At 39.8% G+C, this 18,825-nt stretch overlaps 1 protein-coding gene across 2 annotated transcripts; it reads left to right on the plus strand.

The window, feature by feature from the left end:
* Window positions 1-830: 830 nt before the first annotated feature.
* On the plus strand, window positions 831-13,210 carry fth1a (ferritin, heavy polypeptide 1a). Of its 2 annotated transcripts, XM_059975647.1 has the most exons (5): window positions 831-1,122; window positions 3,800-3,946; window positions 11,072-11,197; window positions 12,183-12,238; window positions 12,820-13,210. In XM_059975647.1, the coding sequence occupies exons 1-5, from the start codon at window positions 1,021-1,023 to the stop codon at window positions 12,878-12,880; spliced, it is 492 nt and encodes a 163-aa protein (XP_059831630.1). In that variant the 5' UTR covers window positions 831-1,020; the 3' UTR covers window positions 12,881-13,210. The 2 variants fall into 2 exon arrangements, with proteins under 2 accessions (XP_059831630.1, XP_059831629.1); XM_059975646.1 differs by lacking the exon at window positions 12,183-12,238 and having other exon boundaries at window positions 835-1,122.
* Window positions 13,211-18,825: the final 5,615 nt, after the last annotated feature.

Here is an 18,825-nt window from a genome sequence, read left to right on the forward strand (position 1 = left end):
GTGTATTATCTGTATATTTGCATTGATATTATTTTGTATATTTTACTAATAAACACTGTTGAAAATAGTACCACCAGACTCCAATGGACTCTTCTATCTTTGCTGGTAAGACACCCAGTTACGGGGTACATAACACTAAATAAGACTCCCTCTCCACATTTGGGTTCATTTGTTGTTATTTCAACATCGCCATGTTGATTGATCTTCAGTTGGTCTTGGGTTACATAAACCCAATCTTAAAATTGATAGACTTATTGTTATCATGTACACCAAAATACTTGTAAAGTCAAGGGTGAGGTTTCCAAATAAGAGCCATCCAAGTAAGACTTCAAAGGAGGAGCTGGTGGAAGACCCACCAACAGATGACCCCCTCCAGAGACCATCAGATTGCACTGCTACCAGTAGAGGGGGGGGGGGGGGGGAAGGAACAATAATACACTGTTAGATAGAAAATACAATGCAGATGAAGATGCTTGGTCCATGTTGGGTTTGATTATGAGGCCTCTATCGTTCGTTAGTCTTACAAAGCGGGTCAGCAGCATGGTGCATGGAGATCAGAAGATGCACGCAACTGGGACTGGTATTACACCGGACTGCTCCTAAAAGGATACCAACATTTATACCGGTGCTAGGTATGAAAGTTTCCGGGAGTGAAGGAGAATGTGTTTCAACAGAGGGTCGGTCGGCCGGCCAGCCAACGTTAATTTTCGAAATGCGCCAACACTAGGCGACTGCTCCGCGCGCCGCTGAAGCTCGCGCATGGGCGTGCACGTGGGAGCGGCGCGCGGCGGTTACGTTCGAATTCTCCGGAAGTTCCTGTCAGACGCGCATGCGTGTCGGGGCTCCCGGTCCCGCGGAGAAGGTCAGTTAAGAGAGTGAAGGGGAAGCCGAGGGAGCGAGTGTTCCTGCTTCAACAGTGATTGAACGGAACCTTCATTCCCAGCCGCTTTTTCTGCTTCTTCGCGTATTCTGCCATACTCTAAACTTTATTTCCTTCTTGCCCTTTCTTCGCTAATCGAAATGAGCTCCCAGGTACGCCAGAATTATCACCCCGACTGCGAGGCCGCTGTTAGTCGGCAGATCAACCTGGAGCTGTACGCGTCCTACGTTTACCTCTCCATGGTGAGTGTCATCTGTGGGTGAGTGCGGTGGCCCCAGGAGGAAGGGGGCTTTTGCCGCATAATTACTGGTGCGAGGATGGGGGGACAGCTGCGTAATGTCAGAGGCGAGGGGAGGATGAGGTATGTGTGGGTTTATCTGGTGTTAACACGGGGACGGCTGAGGAAAGGGTCTGCCCTGAGCCATTAGTGTCGGGCTTCCCCGGTAGCTTAGCGCACGGGGAAAGAAAACAGCGTGTGAATCCGTCTTTATACAATATCTAAGAAGTGCGTAATGGTCGTGTGAGTAATGAACTATTTTAAGGTGATTAAGTGGAGCAGCCATCTTGCACCCTGCAGACTAGAATCAATAATAAGAGAAATTTCTTTTGTGATGCTCGGTGGGATTGTCGGCAACGAACTTGGATCGATTCCTGCTTTCATCAACTTAATGCTTCCCTTTTTACCCCTTTAAGCGACGTCCTTTGCGTTGCATCATCCTTCCCAAGGACGCCAGGCTAAATGGTGTGAGATGCTGTATGGAAGGCGTCCAGGAAAAACAATTAAAGGGAATGTGATTGATTTTTGTTTCATTTCAGTGTACAATGCGGCAAGTTCCATTGCTACTTGCTCGGTGTTGCTCGTTACCGAAAGAACTGAAAGGTTTCGTAGGTTCTAGAATTGTTATTATTACTGGATAACCGTCTGGTTATCTATCCTGTTTGAAATGGAATAGAATGACGAATGTTTTGTGTTTGCTTTATTCAAGGTTAGCAATTTAAGGCTTACCGTTTGGTTGGAATGGTGTTGTTTCTGAATAGCGTAGAACAGGCCTGGATGGACTGCTGAAAGTTGCAGCATTTGGTCAGCGCACCTCCGAATTCTGTGTTGTGCACATTCGGCTCCACAGCATTCTGGTAACTCAGCCTGTCCATGTCAGAGGTGCTTTGCTCTGCCATTTTATTGGTGCGACACAGATTTGAGGATGGGCTGGTAAACTTGCTATCTCTTTTTGAAATCCTTAATTATTTCTTTAATAATTGGTCCTTGCATTTTCCCTTCAGCTAGATCATACTGTTTCCTCTCCCACTTTTCTGAAATAAGTTACATTTGCTATCTTCCAATCTCAAATCTACTGTACAAATTGAATTTTTGGAAGATGGCAGCCGGTGCACATTTATCTCCAAACCCCTTTTTCCGAAACCTTGGACAGCATCAGATACTTGGGCTTTATGGCTTTCGGTGTCATTGATTACTGAAATATTGTTTGGAAAAAATATATTAATATCGTTCAGCTTCACATTCACCGTTGACCTAATGTTCTGTTACTGCTGTGAAAGTTTGTCTTGTGACAAAATAATTTATTTAATTTGTTTAATTTCTTTGTTTAAACCCAGACTGTTAGGGAGCTTTCTGAAGTTATGTGAATATAGCAGATATCAATTCAAAGAAGAACCAGTCTTAAAGTTTTCAATGTAATTTGTAAATTTCAAGCAGTAAATTGAAGTTAAACTGGCTCACAGGCTAAAATCATTTGCAAAATGGTGACCATGAGCCGTTCGTATATGTATCAGCCAAACGTTAAGACAGTTAATTGCCCTGCCGCAATACAGCCACTATGGGTCTTAAGTAATTCGTATCATTGTAAATAAGGTCAGGGAAGCTTGCAATTAGAAGATTTATTTGACCATTCAGAGGTGTCTTGCACTGTAGGTGTTCAATTCAGAGGAAGCATTGTCAACCTAAAGTATTGAAGTAAACGATGTCATTGTCATTATTGAAACTATATTGAATCATCTACTGTTACCATTGATCAAAAGTGTATAAAAATGTGATGTACTTTGAGTTTGACAGACTCTACTGTGAGTGTCTCAAGAATGTCTTATAATGAATAAGGGCTTCAATATCACCAGCTTTTGTGTCTCAACGATGACATTAGTCACAAATGCAACACAGTGGGTATTTTATTTATTTAGAGATAGAGTGCAGAATAGGCCCTTCTGGCCCTTCAAGCTGTGTCACCCAACAACTCCTGATTTAATCCTAACCTAATCAGGGGACAGTTTACAATGACCAGTTAAACTTCTAGTTATGTATTTGGACATAACATTAAGAGGAAACCAGAGCACCCAGTGAACACCCACACATTCCATGGGGTGAATGTACAAACTCCTTACAGGAGACGCCAGCATTGAACTCTGAACTCCAACGCCCTGAACTCTAATAATGTCGCACTACTCTGCTACCATGCGCTTATGGAACTAGCTGCCTGTTGCACTGTCAGAGTCCACTTGTGATCATAGTGGAGAAAGCTACCACTATTATGGTGTTAGCTAATGCTTAGTTTGATAGTACATACAATTTTATATAAAAACATGGCAGCTTTTTTGTGATTTGGGTGATGTAAGTTAGAATACTCTTGTGTCAAAGAAAACCTCACACGGTGTCCATTTATGATCACTGGCCACTTGGAGAAGGAAACAACTTTTGTGTACATAAGATTTTAGCCAGTGGATATTAGTTTGTATGTGCAGCTTTTTTCCCCCAAGAACAATGCAGCTGTTTTATGTGATCTAGGGTGATTCTGGCTATGGAACCAAAAGTTAATTGTATAGAGTGTTAATTACCGAAGTCATTTGGGGAGTATGGACTAAATAAATATTTTTATTGTTCTCATAATATCCATTGTCCATTTTTCCCAGTCGTATTACTTTGACCGTGATGACATTGCATTGAAGAACTTCGCCAGTTTTTTTCTGGAGCAGTCTCATGAGGAGCGTGAACATGCTGAAAAATTGATGAAGCTACAGAATCAGCGAGGAGGCCGCACTCTACTCCAGGACATCAAGGTTTGAGAAGCTCTTTCATAAAACCCAGTGACTTCTTTCCGTGTTTAAATGTTCCATTAATAATTTGGACTGTAAGGGCAATCTGATGATTTAACTGGTTAGTAACTTTAACATAGCAAGTATGATTCCAGGTGTGTCACAGAAATAGGTAAAGAAATAATTTTGTTTTGAGGAACATTTTCATAGACCTGATGAAAGAAAGTTCTAGAGCTTTTGCAGTTGAATGTAAACCACAAATGGTGGGATGAGGGTAGGCCAGACGGTGAAATCAACACAGTGCAGAGTTGTTGGATTGGAGACTGTTACGTATCCCGTAATGGGTTAAAAAGGACCAGTAGAAATGGACACACCTGGAGCCTGAGTCTTCTGTTATAAACACTATTTTATTAGTAACTACGTGATAAAGTAATATAAAACCAGATAAGGGAAACAGGTTAGCAGAGTATATGCATATATAAATGAGTAAAAGTCCCCAAACTTCTCCCAGCTCAGGTGATAAATGATACTGTCTTACGATGGTATAGGTGTGAAGTCAGTTCATTTCGTGATATTGAATTGAGTAGATTAGAGAGAGAGAGAGAGAGAGAGAGAGATGTTTTGTCTTCCCAGTGTGGATGCCATCGAATCTTCCATGTCGTCCTCCTGCTCCCAAAACTTATTAAAGTCACTGACTGTGAACACACAACAGAGAGTGCTGTTTTCACGTGGTACAGCTATCAACCCAGGCGAGGGTTAAACACATCGATAGCTTTCCACCGGTCACCCCTTTGTCCACACTGTGAGCAAAAACCCCACCCTTGTCGTGGGCACACAAAGCTCAACTAGTGTCAGTGTCTTCCGTGTCTCTGGTGTGTCTGATTACAAAGCCAGTTGACCTTGTATATATTCCACAACTGCTGAACACCAGCTGTCCATCATATAGCTCCGCCTTGCCATTTCCAAGGTAACTCACAGGATGTTAGTTGCTCTCTCTCATCTTTGAAATAGCATACGCTCTCTGCAGTCTCTCTCTTTTAAAAGGAACAGTTCCATATTTAATAATCCTTCAGATCTCATCACAGAGACAATTATAGATAAAAGAATGATTGTGAATATTGAAATTGAGGCTTTGCTAAATGTGTTGTTAGTATAAGTCATACAAGTCAAAAAGTACAGTGATCGGGACTAAGAATAAGCTAGGACACGGACAGCAGACGTTTGGACCATCTTTAGAGAGTAGAATGAGGGAAGCTAGTTCAGAAGGATGTGTAAAATAGTTGAGTCCAAGGCTAGCGTCCACACTGGTGTTGGGGCTTCCATTTGTGATATATGTTAATGACTTAGATGTGAATGATGGAGATATGGTAATTAAGTTTGCAGATGATATGAAATTATTGTTGATAGTGAGGAAGTCAGGCTATTAAATTGAAGAACTTCTTGAGGAGACTGAGGTCCTTTGGGTTATGCAGGCCTCTCCTTCACATGTTCTACCAGCCTGTTGTTGCCTGTACAATCTTCTATGTGGTGGTATGCTAGGGCAATGGCATCAACACTGGTGTCACTAACAGGCTCAATAAACTGATTAGAAAGGCTGGCTCTGTTGTAGGAATCAAACTGGCCATACTGGAAGCTGTGGTAGAACAAAGGATCCTATGGAAAATCCTGGCAATTCTGGAGACTGTTTCTCACCCTCTGCATGCCAGCTTGGCTGAACAGAGGAAACCTTCAGTGATAGACTAAGGCAACTGCGCTGCTCCAAAGTGCACTCACCACATTAGGTCATTCTTACTCTCGACCATTAGGTTCTCTAATGAGTCAACCCCCTCCTGTTAGTGTGTTGAGGTAACTTTTTTAATTCTTTCTTACTTCTCTAATATTTATATATCTGTGCACTTGTAATGCTACTGTGACTCTGCAATTTCCTTTGGGATCAATAAAGTATCAATCTATTGCATGATACAGATTAGCTGGAATGTTGATTGGAGCAATGGCACATGGAAGTTAATCTGACAAGTGTGAGATGATGCATTTTTTGGGGGGGGGGGTGCAAACAAGGGTAGCAAATACACACTAAATGGCAGAACTTTGGGGCCTGTTGATGACAGAGAGATCTTGGAAGTGATATCATGGATGAATTTGGGAAGTTCCAGGTTTCAGCAGAGTTTTATTCCTTGATTGGAAATGAGCAAAAATGGTGTGTGGGAGAGGATCACAGAAACATCAGGCTTGGGAAGAGTGCCCCTAGCCCAGGGGTCAGCAACCTTTACCACTGAAAGAGCCACTTGGACCCGTTTCCCACAGAAAAGAAAACACTGGGAGCCGCAAAACCCGTTTGACATTTAAAATGAAATAACACTGCATACAACGTTTTGTTTTGCCTTTATGCTATGTATAAATAAACTATAATGTGTTGCATTTATGAAATTGATGAACTCCTGCAGAGAAAACGAAATTACATTTCTGCATGCAACAAAAACATTTTGAACTCCGAAGAAAAGACGTTGGGTTGAAGGTTACTTTTAAGTAAAATACTCAACGTCTATTTGAGTCCTTCTTGTATTTATGAAAAACGCCAAACTTAAATTTGCCGCCAGCAGCAAACCAAAAATAACGTCAGCCAGCTGTCAACCTGAAAAATAAAAGGACTATTTCACTGAACAATGAAAACATATGAATATACGTAAAATAATACGCAATTAAAATATTTATCATACTTCTTCAGGTTGACTCACACCTGACAATGCAGTCGTATTCAGTAGGGATGGATTGATGCTTAGGGGAGTGACCGGGAAGGATAATGTGTTTTTTTCCTCTCTGAACTCACAGAAGCGTTTCCCAAACGATGTTTGCATTGCGATGATTGCAGAATGTAAATACTCCGAATTTATCATGTCGTGACATTGTTTGAACTCTCTCAAATTGGGGAAGTGAGACAATGTGCCTTTCTGTAAATCTCTGGCAAGCAACGTCAACTTGCGCTCGAATGCAAAACATCCTCCAACATGTGCAGGGCTGTACGTCCTTACCCCATTGAAGAGCTGTGTTCAGCGTGTTCAGGTGCGCTGTCATGTCTACCATGAAGTGTAGCTTTTCCAGCCACTCTGGCTGTTCCAGCTCAGGAAAGTTGAGCCCTTTGCTGCCCAGGAAAGTTTTCACTTCTTCCAGACGCGCGACAAAGCGTTTCAGCACCTCCCCTCTGGACAGCCAGCGATAAAACACGTTGTAGCGTTTGCTACACGCAGTCAGTAAACTGCAGTCAAAGATAGCTTTATTCGAACTAAACAGCCTTGCTTTTAAGCCTCCCTCAACCCGCCCCCCATGGGCGCGGATGCTGCAAAAGACACGTACTCACAAACCCCCGTAGGCTATCTCCCTTAGCCTGAACGCTGGCTAATTGTGAGCCGGTTCGGATGTGTCAGGAAATGGTTCGCCACAACGTCTTATTTAGATTGTACAAGATCACCATAATCTTCAAATTTAGATTTACATTTCAAAAACTAACAAACTAACATAAAATACATATTAATTAAATACTGACCATGTAGCGGTGTGCTACACGCAGCGCTAAAATTACGACACGGAGTCGGTAACTGCAGTCGAAGGAAAAAAACTTTATTCGAAATCTTCAGCCTCACTTTTAAGCCTCCCTCAACCTGCCCCCCCCCCCCCCCCATGGCGCAGAGGCTCCAAAGCTCTGTGCTCGCAAACCCCCGTAGGCTATCTTATTGTGAGTCGGTTCGGATGTGCCAGGAAAAGGGTCGCCACAACCAATTATTTCCCAAAGCAACAGGGAGCCGCAGCACAGACGTAAAAGAGCCACATGTGGCTCCGGAGCCGCGGGTTGCCGACCCCCGCCCTAGCCAGTCTCGCTGACTTTAGTGAGTGAGCACGTGTATTTGCTCAACTGGAGTGAGAACAGAGGGAGAGAAGGCATGTTGAAATGTCCATTTCCATTCAACAGAAGATGCCTGCAGCCTTACAGAAGATGCCTGCAGCCTTGCAACAGCCAGTAAATCCATCCCAACTGTTTCTAAATGTTCATTTTTAAGTACAGGGTGCCCATAAATCAGGCACTCAAACCCAGAGGAGGACCTGTAATGTGGTGAAGAAGGAATATGTGATGCTTTCCTTCAGCTGAGCATAGAATATAAGAACTAGGATGGCATGTTGTTACAACTTTTTAAAATATTAGTTAAGCCACACTTGAGATGTAGTGTGATGACCAGAAGTACACTTAATAGGAAGGATAAGATGCTCTGGAGAGGATGCTGTAGTCAGCTATATCAAGGATGAAAACTTAATGGGTCAAACAGTTTCCTTTATTAAAATCTTAATATTTTAGTGCATTTGATCAGAACTATTTTGTTACTGAGGCAAAGGCAGAACCTGGATTGAAAGAGTTGAAGCAGAGTTCTGCATAAAACAGACATGAACTTCGGAATAGTGAAAATCATCTTCTGGCAGCAGATTTTAAGAAAGCTTAGAGATTGGGGTAGAGGGAATAAATAGCATACTCTCTACCTGAGGGCTTGGTGAGTGAGGGAACTAGTTCCTGTTTCCATCTCTTATGGCTGCTTATGCTTATCTGTCCTTCTATTTCTCTTGCAGACTAACACGGACTATTAGTAAAATGCGGATAATTTAGCAGTCTATTTCTTCTTGTGTCCTGTGGAAGAGTAACACAAATTGTGGACTTGTCCTCAGAATTCTCAGAATACACACTGATAGGGTTGTAGTATCCAGAATGTTTTCCTGACGTGTTTGGAATGTCAGGCCTAAACAGTGTTAATCCCTTTTTAAGCAGAGCTCCATTTGCGAAGACTTGTTTACTTATTTCTGTTGAGAGCTGGAGCTGTGTACATTTGTACCAAATAATGTACCACTTCAGGAGGCCACATGAATGGCAACACTATTGGATTTACAAACTGTAACACTACTTAACACCTTCTCTATGAATTTAAGAAACTAAAAGTGTTGCATGGTTTATCGTAATATTTTTCACTATGAATAAAGTTTATTTTGGATTTAAATATTTGAATTTTAAAGTAGTAGTTTATATTTGTCCGAAAATGTTGTGCAGCATATGGACTTTGACAATTTAATTGAGTCAGTTTTACAACTATATTGTGGGCAGCCATTATAGCATAAACTTCCATCTCTTTACCAAGACACTGTCTTGTGCTCAACAATGATCAGCTTTACTGTCACATGTACCTCAGAATTTTTTCAGTGGGCAAACTAAAAAAAGCTTAATAGAAATATGCGATGCAGTGCATTAAGCTGTATTCTGAGACAAATGACTCGTGATTTTTTAATATCAAGTTTATATATTGACAGATTGAAAATTCGTCTTGAAATCATAATTTTCATTTGTTTTTGTGTCGTTCGGAGGCTGAAGCTTTGTATTTGTTGTGTGAATGGCTTATTGAGTAACATTGCCAGGTGGCTTACAATAAAAAATATTAGAAACATAACAATCCTTGATTGTCTTATTTGCATTTTGCATGTGACTTTTCAAATATTTTCAACCCTCTTGTATTTGACTAAAGTCATTTCTGTTCAGTGTTGCAGCTTACAGTGAACACAAATTGGCTTCAGTGAGATTTCAAATGCAGGCATGATTCTCGATCATTGTGCTGACCGAAAGACATTGAGTGATTTGCATCTTGCCACAGATGATGTGCAGTTCTACGGATTTAGATTTTGTACAGTATCTCCATTTTGCCATGTTGTCCTTTACTTTTTCCTCTATAAAAGAACACTTTATTAATGTTAATTTATTAAGGAGCCAGTTGTTTTATTAAGCTAAAGGTAAGGATATCACCAGTTGCATAGATTCCATTGAAATAAAAAAAATGCTGTTGTATTGTGCAAGAGGAAGTATATCCTAAAATATAGTAATGATGTGATCTCTAGTGAAAGAGGAACAAGCAGCAGGTGGGATGAATCTGTTAGTTATTGAGAGATTTGCTTGATGAATGATCGTCCTCTTGTACTGCTTAGCAATCTCCAATGTTCTTCCGTCCTAGCAAATTACATATAGTTTTCCAATCCAGAGTACAATGTGCACTGGGGATACGGTCTATTATTGTCATATGTACTGAGATAGAGTGTAAACCTTTGTTAGCATGCCATTCAGGTAGATCATTTTGCACACAAGTAAAGGGAGGTTGTGCAAGGGAAGAACAATGCTCAATATGTTGCGGGTACAATAAAAGTGCAGTGCAGTTAGATGCATAAGGTGCAAAGTCTATGCTAAGATCAACTGAGCGATCAGGAGTTTTTTTATTATACACAGGTAGATAAAAAAATTAGGTGACCATTATACATCTGTTCTATTCACACCTGTAAATCCATGTGACTCCAAAATTCCGCTTGGATACCTTGGTTCTTTAATAGCTTTTTCTTTACCTGTCCTCTGACAGGAGGGAAAAAAAAGGTCCATAATCTTTAGATCTGTTGATGGGAGTGTTGTCAGAATACTTGTATGATATTATTGCATCATAAGAAATACAATATGTGTGCGGCATTTTGCAGTTCAAACTTACTGTGCTGTTAATATCATCGTGATTGATCTTTTACCTCAGCACCAGCTTCTGCCCTATTTCTAATTTCCTTATATCTCTTGATTTCAATTTTAAACAGCTAGTCTCTCACATTGAGAATGATACCAGGTTCTGTATATGCCAGCCAAGGGCACCATTCCTCCCATGTCTACCCTGGCTCACCTTTGTAGATGTTAGCATTGGGAAAATTGAATCTATTGCCTTTCCTAACCTTTGTTAATTCCATGTATGCTGTATTCATTGTTCTTAAGTTATTTAGATGAGGCTTACATTTGTAAATGGTTTTGAGTTTGGATCATGAAAATCAGTGTAATTTAACTTTTACAGCAAGGATTTAATGCAGCTTTGTACGTGTGTGCAAAATAATCTATTAATCTATGCATACTTTTGCCATATTACCTATTTTTTTGTTTGGACTTTAGTTGGCCTGCAGGATATCACCAATCCATGATCCTAAATATTCAATTGTATTTACTGATGATGGATGGCTTGTGGTGCTTTGTTAGAGGCCAGCAACTGTGTTTGACCATTTTTGTAATTTCTATAATATTTTGAATTAATTGCATTTATTTTTTTTTAGAAACCAGATCGTGATGAATGGGGAAGTGGCTTGGATGCAATGGTATGCTCTTTGGAATTGGAGAAGAGTGTGAATCAGTCACTTTTGGAGTTGCATAAACTGGCTACAGATAGGAATGACCCACATGTATGTATTTTTCTGATCATAGTTACTGGTTTGTGATCCTTGATAGTTTTATCATTTCTAACCAATGTGTATCATAGGTGTGGTCTTAACTGAAAATTAGGTGTGGCTACTGAATCAGCTAAATTATTAGAGGGCTGAATAATTAGTTTTTGGATTAATGCCAATGTTTGCTATGTTTGAGTAATTTTGGTAGCAGCTTTTTAACAACTCTGCTTGGACTATAGATTGGCCATGAACTATATTCAGAGAACATTTTTATTCAACACTAAGACTAAGTGATTCTTCTAAGAGGGAAGAAAAAAGCAGATAGGACTAGCTACCAAAGTATGAAGAATGTGTGGGATTTATACTGAGCTTTTTGGAGGGTGGAGGGTCAGTATTTTAGTTATGCATATTTGTTTTCTTGATAAACTTCGTAGTTTTGTGCTTCAATTGAGAAAAGGTGCTTATGAAATCTTAATACAATTTATTTAACAATTACATAACAAGAGCAAGTTCTTGTTTGCTAAAGAAATAACAAAATGTTTAATGTATATACCAGCCTCTCAAAGTAAAAATGGACGAATTTGCTTCTGTTTTTTTTTGGATCCAACTGTTTAATTCTTATTTTTGCACCTTAAAATTGCTTGTATTTCATATAACTACTTAATATACAAGTAACTGCTTGGTATGCTTCCTAGTAGCCACAGTATGTATATGCTGTTTTCCCCTGATGGTTACATTTGTATGGTTCTGGAAGCTTCTCTTGGGGGACTACATTATTTGAATAGGGGATTTCTGATTGGCTAATTCTTATCTGCAAATTTGAATGGAATTTTTCTTATCCATTGAGTATATGAAAAAATCACTGACCATTTTTGTCTTTCTCTTCTGACTTTTTCTGTCTTCAGTTAGTAGACATCTATCACTGTAGATATTCAACTCTTTTTTCTGTTAACACTTAATAAAGTGATTGTGAAGCACCAAGTTTTGTGCCTTTTTCCAGACATCTAAAAGAACCTTGGATCAGACATCAGGATCCAACATGTCTGCTGAATATGGGTAAATTATTGAATGCAGAATGAGGAAAAACAAGTAACATTTGCTAATTTCATTAAACAGCACTAGAAAATGGTTACTGGTTTTAAATGCAGTTGTACAACTTGAGGATAACAGTAATCTCAATACATCATAATCTATACTTTAACATGGAATAAGGATGTTTCTTGAGCAAATATGGAACCTTTTTATTGGTTCAGATGTCTGGTTTGAATTTGTTATATATGTACAAATTCAATTTTGTCTTGTTCCAAGCAAGGCAATCAGATGCAGTTGACAGTGAGCATGTATTTCTTATTTGTATCCTTTTCTTAATGGTGATAAAGGCTGGTGTCAGTTTTATGAAAGTCCTTTCAATGCATTTCTTGACTGGAAAATGGTCATGATATGTACTCTGCATAGAACCATAAGTGCCAGGGGATGTTGGATTGCGGAGGGGAATCATATCCATTTCTGATCTAGCTTGCCTGTGTATATGGCTATTAGCAGCATATGAATGGAAATTTTGCTATCATTAAACTGGTTATCTTTGTTTTTAAATGCTGAATGCTGTTGAGTTAATGTTCTGTTTTTTTTTTCTGCAGCTTTGTGACTTTTTGGAGACCCACTACTTGGATGAGCAAGTTAAGTCCATCAAGCTACTAGGAGACCATGTAACCAACTTGCGACGACTGGGTGCTCCTGAACAAGGCATGGCTGAATACTTGTTTGATAAGCACACCTTGGGTAAAGACTGCAGCTGAACGCCTGATTTGTTTCCAGTCCCTTGCTGCTCATAGCACTGTCTGTAAACCTCAGTGCATGTTTAAGCTTATTTGTAGTCTGTCTAGTTTTCACACTATTTAATTATGTAATTGATTATATCACCATAAACATAAGTGGATTCTATTAAGCTGTCTCCCAATGGATTTATTGAAGTGTACTTGTTTTAAAAAAGAAAGTTTTGACTGACCAGAATAAAGCGACTCAAGTGTTCTTGTGATTTTGCTCTTTTCTTCCTTTTTTAAAAACAAGACTTTATAGTAGACAATGAGTGTGTTTGTAATCTCACAGTTGTCTATTTTTCTCTACTTGTATCTTCGTGAATACAGTCTTGCCTGTTTCATATTAAATTAAAAATAATGAACTGGGATGCAAGTGGTATTTGCAGGGTTTAATTGCATTAGATGCTATATCTTTGAATTTTATCCTAGGAATCTTATTTTTCAACCACTGCAGTCTGTTGGTGACCATTCTTCATATTAAAGAGTGATCTCACTTATTCATAAGACTGAGTATTTTTAGCCTAATTTTCTGGTGTTCTTGTTTTTCAAGAACCTCACTAGTGCATCTTCCTAAGCTGATAGAAAGCAGTTCAAAGTTATGGCAAGGCCCTGTATGTAGAAAACACATTGAGCATTTGATAACTAAAGATAATTGACTGAAGTATAAGCTTTAACATGTATGGTAGGGAAAAGTAAAAAGAACTTCACAAAAAAAGAGGCAAAAGGTTAGGAATGCTGGAGAAGGAAGGATGCAGAGGAGTCCAGACATGGGATTACTGGATGTGGTTAATTAAGACTTTGCTGAGAACTGAACAATGTCATGATCAAATTCTTAAGTGAAAAGAAGGTAGAGGTGAAGCCAGTAATACTCTTGAGGGTGAAGATAATACATTAGAATAAATGTTTAGATGGATCAGTTTATGGACAAGTTCAATTTTGGTTTTGGAGTAACTTTTATTTCCCCTATTTTCTTGACCCCACTTCCACTAATAGGAATAACTTCTAACTACACTGCCTAAACTCCTCCCTGTTTTTAGATGCTCTTTATTTATTTTGTTTTATTTAGTTAGAGATGTAGTATGGAATAGGCCCTTCTGGCCTTTCCTGTCATGCTACCTCAGCAACCCCCAATCCAACCCAAGCCTAAATCACTGAGGTATTTATAATGACTAATTAACCTACTAACCAGTATGCCTTTGGACTGTGGGAGGAAACTGAAGCACCTGGAAAAAATCCATGCATTCCATGGTGAGGGCATATAGATGACATTGGAATTGAATGCCAAACTCTGCCCCAAGCTGTAATATTGTTACACTAACCACTACACTTCATCAGGAGTGAAGTAACATGGGATGGTGGAGAGGGGATAAGAAGTGGGGGGAGGGATGAAGTAGAGAGCTGGGAAGTGATAAGCTGGAGGGAAATGGGCTTGGGGGAAGGTGGAGAATTATGGGATATAAAAGAGAAAGGAAGGTAGGGTTGGGGGGAGATTATAGTGAGGGGGGAAAAAGAGAAAGAGAACCAGACTAAAATAGAGGGGGCAGGGGTATTAACGGAGGTCTGTGAGTTGAATGTTCATACCGGCAGGTAGGAGGCTACCTAGGTGGGGGATAAGGTATTGCTCCATCGACCTGCGTGTGGACTCATCTTGACAGTAGAGGAGGCCATGGACAGACATGTAATGATCAATGACATAATGAATGAATAAACAGAAGCAGGGTGTAGAAGGAATCAAAGTGGGCGAACGACAACCAAAGTAAAAGGTGAGGATGTGGCAGCTGAGCTAGTTTAACCTTCAAGTCATCAATTCTTGCATCACGGCAAGAGTGAGTATAGCAACAAGCCACAAGATATGCTGTACAAACTTTTCTGAAGAAGCACAAAGAAAGGTTGAGGACCAGAAACACAGTGGTTGCCCATGGAAAATGCAGGAGATGAGAGATACAGCAAACTGACAACCCTATAAAAAGAAAGAAAGTCCAGCACTACTATCACTCCAAACTCACAGAAATCACTGAAGCCCAAGTTGGCCCCTCTACAATCCAGAGAAGTCTTGTTAGAAGAGTTGCTGCCCAAAAAAATTCTTCTGAAGCGGAAACAAAGCCAAGAAACTAATCTCAAACAAAAAGACAAGGATTGGGGTGCTGAACAATGCAGCAAGCTCTCTGGACTGACAGTCAAAATTTGAAGTTTTTGCCTCAAACTGGAGACTGTAGAACAGCTGGACAGCGCTACATGGTTGAGTAATCTACAGCTAAAAGTGAACCATGGCAAAGGTTTCCTACAGGTTTGGGGCTGCAGTTCTGCAAATGGAGCTGGTGATTTGATCAGAATTAATGGAATCCTCAATGCTGAGAAGTACAAGCAGATTTTCATCCTTCACACAATACCATCAAGGAGGTGTCTGGTCCCAATTTCATTCTGCAGCAAGACAATGACTCCAAACACATGGCCAAGGACATAAAGAACTATCTTCAGTGAAAAGAAGAACAAGGAGTTCTGCAATAGATAGTAGATACAAAGTACACTGCAGATGCTGTGGTCAAATCAACACGTACAGGAAGCTGGAGGAACTCAGCAGGTCGTGTTTCCATGGATGTTGCCCGACCTGCTTAGTTCCTCCAGCTTGTACTTGCAATAGATAGTATGGCTTCCACAGAATAGCTGAAGAGATAGCAAATGTCTACAGAAGAACTGTGGCAAATTCTCCAAGATGCTTGGAACAGCCTACCAGCCGATTTTTTTCTTATGAAACTGCACCTAAGAAAATTGTTGCAATATTAAAGGCAAAGGTGGTCACACCGAATATTGATTTGATTCAGTTTTGTTTTTACTGTTCACTGCTCTTCGTAATTTTTTTTGATATTTAGAAACTTTCGTTTATTTTTGAAAACATCTTCAATTTAAATGTGGCTAAGACTTTTACACAGTACTGTAGGTTTACAGTGCATGCATGTAAATTTATCTTTGATATTCTTGTACTCTGGCACTGTCTTAAACTTTGTTTCTTCTGGTATTGTTTATCTCAGCCTCTAATCACTTATGCATCCTTTTTACTGCCCCCTTCCTGTGTTTAGATATGGAATATTCCATTTTATCTTAATAAAGATTTGGTTACAATTGAGGAGTAAATTGAAGTTGCACACTTTTGACAGTCTAAATGACTTTAGGTTGAGGTTAAGGTGAACTTCTAAACTTCCAAAAAACTGCTTACTATGTTCTATCTTTCTGTGCTGGCACTCAATGACCTATAATGACTCCTATGGGTAAGCATTTGCTAGATTTTAAAATTCCATCTACTTGTGCAAACTCCCATTTACTTGTGCAAATTCCCATAGGTTTGTGATTGATATATTCTAAGAGACATCAGCTAGTTGAGTGGAGGAAATGGATTGATTGGTTCCTAGTGTCAGAAGATAAAGACTCCCTATGTGCAAAGTTGATTCAGGCCTCTTTTGCCAAAATATTCTGCACAACACAAACATGATAAAAGGAGGATCTGGTTTGCATACCATTGGATATCACAGTACAACTATGGCCACCTATTAGGAATAAACATTCTTAAGCACATATTGAATATACTCTATAAACAAATACCTGTTACTGTGTTACAGATTTTTCACACTGGCAGGTGTTTTGTCAATATTGTAAGTGAATCCATATCTTAGGAGTCACCTCTCAATGTAGGCATGTGAATTAGCACAGTCTTTGCCTATCTGACAAATACAGTGTTTGAAGATTATTTAAAACCTGACACAACAGTTAGGGCCTATGCAACTCTTTCCATTTTCCATCATGCATAGAGATTATTAAGTGGGCAATAGAAAACAGTCATTTTGGCATTTTCTGGTATGTTTCAAATTTCCTGCGTCTGCTTTTTCTTTTGCTTCAATAATTGAGAACCTCGAGTCGTTTGTGGGTGTCACCGCCTCTGAAATCATTCACAGCCTGCCCTGTTTAGACGTCGAACCGGTAAGTCCGACATTGTCCTCACCAAGACTTTCCTCAGTACCCACGGAGGTGGGCAATAAAAGAACCCTTCACCCCGGAGACTGACAAAGCAGATTCATGCCCTGTCCCGTCTGGTTGATCGAGCAGCAGAGAGCACCATTAATGAGAGCAAGGCTGCTCGTCTCCAGCAATCAGTTTTTACCGAGGAAGAATATTCCAGAAACGAACGCAGCAGAAACCACCAGCTGTCTCTGTAAATACTCATTGAACACTGTCTTCATCGTGTAAACACTTCTGGCGCCATATATTGGAAGAAAAGGTGCGCGCTCAATGAAACGAGTTTCCCGAGACGCTAACCAGCAAAACAGCGAAAATTACAAAGACATAACTTTGACCTATTGGAGTATAAAAGTTGCATTGTTTGCTGTATAACCAAAACTATGTAGTTAGCTTTGAATTTGCTATGCATGTATCCAATTTAGTAGGAGAATGAAATCTTAAGAATGTAGAAGATAATGGTGTGTTAATGAGAGATAGCTAAGAGATGTAGATTAGAACAGGATTAAGTCATTGGGTAGAAACAATAGTGACGGATGTACTTGTGATACTCAACTGTAGACCGATTGCATATGCTAATGCAACTAAACCAGGAGATTGCTATAAAAAATGCTATGTAAAAGGATCGGTGGGCAATCAGCGACTAGCTCAATGACTGTCTCAGCTTTGATTTACAAATTAAAGTTTAACACTTCTTGAAGAATCTTCTGCGTCTCCTGGTTGTTTGTGGGGCAGGAGAAACCATGACAAAAGACCAAAAAATCCGATAAAAATAATCACAGTAGAAAGGATGTCCTGGGTTGTTGTAGCACAGTGACAATTTCCTGAGAAACCAATAGGTCAGAAGTAAACGCCAGATAATTAGGTTAGTTTTTACGACTCTAATTGTATTTTTTTTTGCTCTCTTTCCAATTTTCTAACTAGTTTGTGAGCTGCCCATTCGGACCCACAGACATTTTCACTGACTTAGGCAGTGCCAAGAGGATGGTTGCTGTTTGGGGAAAATTCCTTCTTCTCAGGCATACTTAGCATGTTCATTCTCCCCCATAGTCCCCCCCCCCCATAAGTAACTTTATTTTTAAAGGTCAGCGGGATTAATTCTCAAAAATCAGTACATATTCCATCTCATCAGTCCAGAAAAAGGGTCTGAACCTGAAACTTCGACTGTCCATTTCTCTCCACATAATGCCTGATCCATTGTGTTCCTCCAACATTGTGTTTGCTGCTCCATATTCCCTATATCCAGTTGATAGTGCTTCATTTTATACTAAACAGATTGCTTCCTGTAGCATCTCACAGGCATGCATGTTTTTAGGTTAATTTGCCATTGTAAATTGCCCCTAGTGATGGAATTGATGGGAATAGGGAAGAGGCACGAGATTGCATTGTAAACTGACATAAACTTGAGAAGCTAAATGTTCAATATTATTGTCATTCAACTGTATACATGTATACTGCCAAACGAAACAACTTCCTCCAGTCCAAGGTTCACAACACAGTACACATATAACTTACACACAAACCATAAAGCAATATTACCACAAATAAATTAACAAATAATAATGTGCATTTATGCCACAAGTTAAAAAGTAAACAGTAAAATGCTACTGGCGCTTCATGCCTATTGAGTCCTGGGTGGTGTCAGGAGTTCAGTAGTCTCATTCCCAGGAGGGAAAAGCTGTTTCCCATTCTAACAGTTCTTGTCCTAACACTTTGATAGTAGGGGGTCAAAGAGATTGTTGGGCGGGGTATAGGAGGGATCACTGACAATGCTAAGGGCCCTGCTCCTGATAAGTATCTTGGATGGGTGGAAGGAGA

The sequence above is a fragment of the Hypanus sabinus genome, chromosome 7 (assembly GCF_030144855.1).
Source record: "Hypanus sabinus isolate sHypSab1 chromosome 7, sHypSab1.hap1, whole genome shotgun sequence".
Taxonomy (NCBI): Eukaryota; Metazoa; Chordata; class Chondrichthyes; order Myliobatiformes; family Dasyatidae; genus Hypanus; species Hypanus sabinus.

Excerpts from the sequence above, each read along its gene's own strand:
- fth1a (XM_059975646.1), top strand. The coding sequence starts at position 1,021 with ATGAGCTCCCAGGTACGCCAGAATTATCACCCCGACTGCGAGGCCGCT. Across the intron at positions 1,123-3,799 it reads CCTACGTTTACCTCTCCATG|TCGTATTACTTTGACCGTGA; the intron begins GTGAGTGTCATC and ends CATTTTTCCCAG. Across the intron at positions 11,198-12,819 it reads CAGATAGGAATGACCCACAT|CTTTGTGACTTTTTGGAGAC; the intron begins GTATGTATTTTT and ends TTTTTTCTGCAG.